At 38.5% G+C, this 9,341-nt stretch overlaps 1 protein-coding gene across 1 annotated transcript in view; it reads left to right on the forward strand.

Moving 5' to 3' along the window:
• dchs2 (dachsous cadherin-related 2) overlaps positions 1-9,025 on the forward strand; it is a 46,509-nt gene extending 37,484 nt beyond the window's left edge. The window contains exons 15-20 of the mRNA XM_056459462.1: positions 1,805-2,016; positions 3,093-3,244; positions 5,365-5,495; positions 5,592-5,878; positions 6,099-6,240; positions 6,372-9,025. Coding sequence (XP_056315437.1) covers positions 1,805-2,016; positions 3,093-3,244; positions 5,365-5,495; positions 5,592-5,878; positions 6,099-6,240; positions 6,372-8,983 — 3,536 coding nt within the window. The 3' untranslated portion in view covers positions 8,984-9,025. The remainder of the gene's footprint in view (positions 1-1,804; positions 2,017-3,092; positions 3,245-5,364; positions 5,496-5,591; positions 5,879-6,098; positions 6,241-6,371) is intronic.
• Positions 9,026-9,341: the final 316 nt, after the last annotated feature.

The following is a 9,341-nucleotide window of genomic DNA, read 5'->3' on the forward strand; positions in this document are numbered from 1 at the left end:
AAAATCCCATAATGTAAATAAGTTGTCATTTAATAAGAATGTCAATAACTCAATTTTGACAAAAATGTCAGATATAACCTTATAATTCTAAGGTGACAAATGTCACTGCTGAAAGCTGAAACACTGAAGAGCAACTCCACCAATGCGTAGCTGTACTAGTTCCAAGCCAAGCAAGCCAGTGGCGACAATGGTGAAGAACAAAAAATGGAAATGAAGTGAAAAAACCTTGAGAAACCAGGCTAAGCTGGGTATGACAAGTTCTCTTCTTGCCAAATGTTTTGTGTACATCTCCAATGTAGGCACGAGAGGCTTGAGAATGTTAGACGTCTATCGTGGAGAAATTTAGGTGTGAGTAGGTCACCGGCGGGTGACATCAGTGGTTCATCTGTAAACATATGAAGCTCCTGTAAAAAAGATTAGATTTACCAATGTCTTCAGCATCTGATCATGGTATGCATTTACTACTGGCAATAGGACATTTGCATGTTGTGTTGCTGACTTCTTGTACTGCCCGTAGTAAATGCACACCATGACCTGATGTGTGAAAGAAGATATACAGTAGGTGAACAAAGTTGTATTAACAGTTTTTTGGGCTTTTTTGTGCCACAAATGAGTGTTCTTGGAGCTTTGTGTGATTACAGGTGAACCACTCTATTCCGTTAAGACAGATAAAATGTTTGGATGACATTTTTGGTTCCTTTTCTGGGCTTTGAACATCTTGGAACAATTGCTGTTTATGAAGGATCAGAGAGCTCTTGGATTTAAAATATCATAATTTGTGGTCTAAAAATGAACAAATCTCTAAGGGGTTTGTAACAACATCAGAGTAAGTAATTAATAACAGAATATAATTTCTGTGTGAGCTAAAACTTTAAAAGTTTTTTGTTATGTCTGCAATTTAGGTGAGTTTACTATTGTCCTGAGTCTGTGGTTGGGTTGAGGGTATTCAATAACTTCAATCATTGATCCTGTGGCTGTTTCTCTGTTGGTTAGCTTGTTAGCATGTGTGCTATTACTAGCTAAATGATCGATTGCAGGAGTACTGTAACAATTGGTCTTTTAAAGACAGCTGGTCGCATGGTTTTAACAATTAAATAAATTATTCATTCATTCATTCATTTACTTTCTTTTCAGCTTAATCCCTTTATTAATGTGGGGTCGCCATAGCGGAATGAACCGCCAACTTATCCGGCATATGTTTTACACAGCAGATGCCCTTCCACATCCACATCCACACTCATACACATACACACTCATACACATACACACTCATTCACACACACACAAACACACGCACACACACACACACACACACACACACACACACACACACAGTACGGTACGGTCAATTTTAGCATACCCAATTCACCTATACCACATGTCTTCAGACTTGTGGGAGAAACCGGAGCACCCGGAGGAAACCAACATGAACACGGGGAAAACATGCCACCTCCATACAGAAATGCCAACTGACACAGCCGAGGCTCAAACCAGCGACCTTCTTGCTGTGAGGCGATTGTGCTACCCACTGCACCACCGCGTCGGCCAATAAATTATTGTTTCAGTGATATTAAATAAAATTAAAGTTTTAGTGCAACTAAAATTCAGAGTAAAATTACAGTAAATATGACCTCAGTTTTTTTATGTTTTGTTTTGGGTTTAAAAGTTTTAAAGTTAACTAATTACATTTTAAGGTATTGCTGTTAAAGAATAAAGACTATATTAAGTGCTTTACTGTAAATTATGAAGCATGATATAGTATGTTTGCTAGTGACATTGACAAGCTTTCTGTTAACTTTGACAGGTGATATCACTGTAAGGGATCAGAGACTACTAGACTTTGAGGTTCAGCGTAAAGTTCAACTAGTAGTCCTAGCTGAAAACGGACACCAATCAGCGTACGCCAGGGTGGCCATCACTCTACAGGACATCAATGACAATGCACCAGTGTTCAAGCAAAGCTACTACAGAACAGCTGTGTGGGAGGGACAAATTCATAACACCTATGTCATGCAGGTAAAAGTCTTGGGCTTTGGTTTGAACATGCTATGATTATTATGGAATTAGCTTTGATGCACTTCTGATTCATATAATAGAAACAGAGACTTTATGGTAAAACTTTACAATAACTGTAAATGAATAATGATGTGTAAATTTGTAAACCTTACTTTATGAATGCGCTAACTACGAACTAACTTTACCTACAAAATGAGTCCTATGAGTTCATGTATGAATAACGGCTTCCTTAACTACTTGTAAGTACAGAGGTGTCCAAAATCCGTAAACGTGGTAAAAATCAGACGAGGGCTTTTCTTTTTCTGGATGGCTATTGTGAATCGTCGTTGGTTGGGTTTAGGGACGGAGGAGGGTGGGTCAGCCGATTGGCCGGTCGCACGGTCAATCATTCTGTCATCCAGGCAGAAGGTCATTCGACAGCGGCCTCCAGCGGGTTTACGCGAGAACGGCGCGGGAAAAAGCGCGCACAGCGGCCTCTCGCGGACTCGCGAAAACAAAAACTGCAAAAATACGTACCTCCCGGGACATATTTCGCGGTCTCCAGAAACGTCCCCAGGACTACGTTCTCAGAATGAGCCTGGGTTGAATAGAAAAGTGTTCGGTCGACTTGAACATGAAAAGTTTAAACACAGGAGTTCATGAGTAGTTAAGAATGGGTTAATGATGATGTGCCCCTCCAAGTAAAGTCACGACATAACTATACATTTAAAGCTCATGTGTTCATGTTGGTTACATTAAGCTGAAACTTAAATGTTAATTAATACATTAATTAACAACATGTACAAACAAGTAATTAGGGTAGCCTGAACTCTTGTGAATCATGTTGTTGTTAAAGTTAGTTCATGATTAGTGCGTGCCCTAACTCATCATTAATTCAAAATAAAGTAACGTTTAGTTTACATATTAATACATCATTATTCATGTACTGTTATTGTAAAGTGACTTTATTATAAACTCAGAATGCATTAGTAGCCATGTAGCTATTTGAATGACAACTGAATTGTGTTGTGTGTGATTTTCAGTTTCAGTTTTTTACGAGGTGTGAGATTAAACATTTTATAACTGTAATTTTGTAGGTGTTAGCGACAGATTCTGACAGTGGTGTAAATGGGCAGATCAGTTACTTCGTTATGGATGGGAACCACAATAATGCATTTGTGATCGACTCTGTTCGAGGGATTCTTGCCACAAATGCTGTCTTGGACAGAGAAATTGTCTCATCCTACAAGTATGAAATACCCTCTTGGTTTCTTCTACTTTGAATTAATTCATTCATCTATTAAAGCCTTTCAGACATACTTTGTGACCCTGTACCACAAAAGCCCCAATTAGTTTTCATTTATTTTTTATTTTTTGTAAATTGAGACATACACATCAGCTTTCCATTCCATCCTATGGTTTTCTAGGGTAAGACCATATTTGGACAAGATACTATTTGAAAATCTGCAATCAGGGTTCAAAAAATCTAAATACTGTACATAGAAAATTACAGTTAAATTAGTTTAAATTAAGTTCTTAACAATGTGCATTACTAATATATTATCAGTAGAACATTTTAAAGACCATGATCCAACCCCTAGTTTAAAAACCTCTAGTTTAAAAAAAGTCAGGAAAATTGGTCCAGCTTTGTTTAGGTGGGAGTGTCGAGTGGTGAAAGAGGGAAGAATTGACATGAAAATGGGAGTTTCATTAAGTGCACTACAGCTGCTTTTCACAGCAGCAACACAAACACAGACGCATAGGAGATCAGTGGACATCAGTAATCAAATTATTTGCCTTAATCTGAATAAAAGAATAATATGATTAAGGTGTTTACATGACTTGCTTTTTGAACGTTCCTTTCATGATTCTGTTTACATGTTATAGCACATAGTTCGATTAACATCATTGCGTCACCAAACGTTTCCTAAAGAGTTTCATGTAATTTCGGGTGTTTCATTCTTCATTTGTTGACTTTATCTGCAGTTTGGCACTTACACTTTCATTCAGGAACAATTCGTGCATGCCCCCCCTATGACAAACGTGATATTGGATGCAAGGAACTGCTGGAAGAGTGTAGTTTTAATAAAATTTCATACCGCATGCCAAATGGGAGAAAAGAAATCCCTCTGCATTTCTTGGTAGATGCAGAGACTCGGTAGGTGCAGAGAATAGCATCAAACAGCCGTGTGTATAGACTATCATGTCACAAAATGCGGCAAATATCCTACACGACGGTAATAGTTTGATTAAGGGGTTTACATGTTTACTTTCGGAGAGCAGCATTTACAGTGGATCTTTCAGTCCATAATATTGTAGTGATATTAACGTACTGTAAACTTAGTTTACTAAATCATTTTTGACTAAGCTATGTCTTTAAAAACTGAAAGAGTACTACTGACGATACTAACTAACTTTGCCATCTAATTAAACATAAACAATGAACATTGATCACACACTTACCAAATCTGTCATGACAAGACAATCAACACAAACTGGCGAGTGGCAAATCCGGATTTCACCATTTCAAGATGCGAAAAGCTCTTGGGTAAAAAATGTTTCTTACAAACATATTTTTGTTGCGTGTTAGCAGACCACTGTAATCCACAAATGTGGGTCCACACGCGATTGGTGCTCTTATTGCGGGGAAATGGAAACAAAATCTTTGTTGCGGCACATTTATAAACGCAACACTGACGACCCATGTCTCCGAACAATTCTTCTGCTTCCACTTGTTTTAATTACGGTTGGCAACACAACATGGCGTCTCTCTGCTGTCTGAACACTGTAACAGGTAAAAACAGTCTTCGAAGCTATATCATGAATATTAATGAAGTTGCACCTCATTCACTATAGAGAGTGCTGATTGGTTAGAACCAAGTCTTTCTCATAAATGAATGCTGAAAACTCAAAGACATCACGTTATACCGGCCAGTACAGACATCCATTCTACATGCTGGAATTTACACATAGATCTCATGGCCGTGACGCAGCTTCAAAATTTCTTTTCAAACCGAAAGAACGAATTTGCTCGAAATAACGCAAAAACAACCAATTTTCACTTTTTTGTGAAATAAACATCTCCTAATAGTGTTTTTAACAACAAAGGACACATATATGACTGTCAACATCTCAAAAAACGTGTTTTGGTGTTTCGTGACCCTTTAAAATCATGGAACATAATGTTTACCTAATTTGCTAATGATGCATTAAAAAAACTGTTTATTGCTACTTATTACAGTGTATTGTTGCCAAAATATACTCATACAAAATAAGGCTGTTTTTGTGGTCCAGGGACACATTTGTTTTCCAATTAGCCCACACAGTTTGTAACTTCTTTTCTTAAGAAAATATTTATTTCAAATGTAGGTTAATTATCCAGGCCAAGGACATGGGAAATCCACCTCTTACAGGCACCTGTACTGTCCGTGTCCAGGTTGTAGATGTAAATGACAATAGTCCTACAATTCCATCCATGGAACCAGTGACTATTGCAGAAAGTAAGTAACCTAGTTATGTTCACTGATTAAAGCAGAACATTCAGAATTTTTTTTTTTTTTATATTTCTCCAAAAAATTCAACAACTTTTTTTATAGATCTTCCTCTTGGTTATATTGTCACCCGAGTGATTGCAAACGATGTGGACCTTAGTCCTTCAGCAACATACAGATTAATAGAGAAGGATGATACCAGCAGAAGCTTTGCAATTGACATGTACACAGGATTTATTACCACAACTAAAATCCTGGACTATGAAGAACAAGCTGTCTATACGCTGAAAGTGGAAGCATCAGACTCTGTTCATCAAACTGAAGCTGAAGTCTACATCCAGGTGTTGGATGTCAATGATAACTCTCCAGTCTTCTCTCAGGAGTCTTACCAGGTAATATATTATATTCAATCATTTTAGGGGTCTTGGTCACTTTTGAAGGTTTATAGTTTTTAAATATTTACTGTACATTATTGCCTACATTTTGGTTTTGTAGTATACTAACAATGTTCATAACGTATTTTATCACAGGTTAATGTCATTTCTACTATTTTAATATGCCGGTATGTGCCCTTCATGTAGCATTGATTATTTTTTTCCTCTACTCATTCAGGTTGCGTTGCCGGAGCATACATTGGCAGACACATTTGTTGTGTCTGTTTTAGCAACTGATAAAGACTCTGGCCAAAACGGAAGAGTTTCTTATAGGCTACTTTCCTCCCCAGTGAGAGGGTTCTACATTGATCCTGACAATGGTAACTTTCAGAAGACATGATTTTCTCACAATTCTCAAAGTGCATAATAGAACAAAACAAGTCAGAAATTCTATTTTAAGGTATTTTGCTGTAAACATTCCTGTGTAATTTTTTTTTTAAACTGCCTACAGGTTCTGTGTTTACCAACAAGCCTCTGAATTATGTTACAAATGGAAACATATTACGGCTTCTGGTGGAGGCACGTGACAGTGGTGACCCTAACCTTTTTTGTGTCACTTCTGTGGATATAGAAGTGGTGGACTTCAATGATAATGCCCCATTCTTCACACAAAACTCATACCAGATAAGTGTTCCTGAGGATGTGTCTGTTGGAAGTACTCTAATTACTCTGTTAGCAGAGGACAAGGACTACTCAGATGAAAACACGCATTTAGAGTATGTAATCATTAGTGGAAATGATGAGAGGCAGTTCTGCCTTGAAGTTGTTAGCATTCAAGCTGAACCACACAGTCGAACTGTTGGCCAACTGGTTCTCTGTGATACTCTTGATCGAGAGACTACAGATGCATACTCATTAACTGTGACTGTAACAGACAGGGGAATCCCTCCCCTAAATAGCTCAACTGTGGTTTCAGTCAAAGTCCTTGATATTAATGACAATGCACCTGCTTTCAGTAATCCAGAGTACCATGCACAGGTCAGAGAGAACAGCCCTGTAGGTATGGTTCTTGTCCAAGTGTCTGCCTACGATCCTGATCTAGGTGCAAATGGCACCATTACATACAATATAGTCTCAGGTAACAGCAAAGGCTTAATCACAGTGGACTCTTCAACTGGTGTCATTAAAGTTAATGGGACACTGGATTATGAGGAGGATACCAAATTAACCGTAACAGTCCAAGCATCAGATTGGGAAACTTCAAATGACAAAAAAGTATCTTTTGCTGTTGTTTACATTTTGGTTTTGGATGAGAATGACAATTCCCCGTTCTTCATGTTCCCTACCTACAACTGCTCGGTGTCTGAAAATCTTCCAGCTTTTACCCCTGTATGCACAGTACATGCTATTGATGAAGACGCTGGAACCTTCGGACTGCTTAGTTATTCCATTGTAACTCCCTGTTTTGTGGACTATGACAGTAGCAACCCAGACAAGAAGGAAGCCTTTAGTATTGATCCTCTAACTGGAGACATCCACACAAAACAGACATTTGACTATGAAGGAGATCGTAATTTCTGCTTTGTTGTAGAGGCACGTGACAAAGGAGATCAAGTTGCAACCTTGAGAGTACGAATTGAAATCGAAGGCATTGATGAGTTTAGTCCCATCTTCACACAGAATGTGTACCATTTCTCTTTGCCAGCTAATCCCAAAGTTGGCCAAAGTATAGGCTACCTGATGGCTATGGATCATGATGGTGGTTTGGATGGTTTAGTAGAGTACTCTTTAGTCAGCCCTTCCCCATTTTTCAATGTTAACAAAACAAATGGCTGTCTATTTATTTCAAACTCTGTGTACCAGAAACAAAACCCCATCTCAAATGAGACAACAGAGGACCTGATTGTTCTAGCAAGCAGCCCCAAATTGGACTCCAGGTCATCAACCTGTCATGTTATTGTTAACATATCCAGTTCGACGAAGGCTTTGGCAAGTGCTGATTTCAGTGTTCACACTGCCACTCTCAGTGTATCATTGATCATGTTCCTCACATTTCTACTAAGCTTCATTGCCCTTGTTTTAAGGTGCATTTCCAAAAAGAATGCCACAAAGAAGACACCCTCTTTATCTGCTAATCTTAACAGTGAGACTGACTCTTTCGAAACAACTGCTGGCAACCTTCACAACAGTGTTAGTGGTATTAACCTCCAAGATTTACAAGAGCCAGTAGACTCGTGGGGAGGAATAGATATCCCAAACCCATCAAGTAACTCAAACTCGAATGCCTCAAGTGGAAGAGGATCTACAGAGGAAGAGACAGCAGAGGACGAAGAAATCAAGATGATCAACAAGTTTCCATATTTCAAAAGGCTTAGCTCTCTCACAACACAACAAACATTAAGAGTCTCAGACTCAGGGATTCCCAGAGACTCTGATCAATTCTCCTTCCACTCTGCAGATGAAGATCCGCCTTTTGATCCCAATATAGGTATAGTGAGAATAGTGGATATGCCCAGTTCTGAGAGTCTCCATAATTTCAAGGATGAAGGAGGAGGTGAGGGCATGCTTCCACAGGTGGTTAACATGAAGGAAGTTGAGGAGGTCATGAGAAGGTGCATGTCTATGCGTAATGACCAGGGTCCAGTTGAGGGTTCACTCGCCAATCTGATTTCCTCTGAGGAAAGGCTGCATGGAAGCCACAGTTGGGACTACGTCATCAACTGGCAGCCACGCTTCCAAACTTTGGCCTCTGTTTTTACAGACATTGGGATGCTTCCAGATGAAGGAATGAGGACCAGAGATGTGGAGCCAGAGTCTCAGAGTCTTTTACACCCACCGCCGCTCATTACAGCTGTTGCCCAGCCAGGAATACGTGCCATTCCACCCAGAATGCCTTATAGAAGATCGCCCCTGGTTAGATTGCCCACATACACTAAGAGCTTCACTAGAAACACAGAATTGAGAAGTTCAGCAATGACTCCTAATTTCTCCCCCTCTCTGTCAATACTTACGGTTCGGACACCCAGTACCTCTCCAGTGGTCTCAGAAACAGGTTTGGGATCCTACACAAAAATAGCAACACTGCCTAGAGACATGTTGGATGAAGCAGAGATTCAAATTTAATATTGTATATATTTGTTTTGTATGTTGTATGTAAGTATGTACAGTATGTTTTTTTCTGAAATTAATTTATAGTGTGGTTTTTGAGCAATATTGTTGAATTATGAAAAAAAACTTGATCTACTGTATTAATCAAGATGACTGTAAGGACTTTTTATATTTTTTATAATATTAATAACCAAAGTTTTAACTATGGTATTAAGTTGTTATAAAATACAACACACAAACATTTGTATTATGCTTGATTTTTTTATTATTTCTAATTATTATTTGTTGATGATTCTCCTAATTGTTCGCATTAGCTTATTTTTTATTTTGCCAAATTTTTTCTTCTGAATTTCTGAATTGTGGTGGTTAAGTA

The sequence above is a fragment of the Danio aesculapii genome, chromosome 1, assembly GCF_903798145.1.
Source record: "Danio aesculapii chromosome 1, fDanAes4.1, whole genome shotgun sequence".
Classification (NCBI taxonomy): domain Eukaryota; kingdom Metazoa; phylum Chordata; class Actinopteri; order Cypriniformes; family Danionidae; genus Danio; species Danio aesculapii.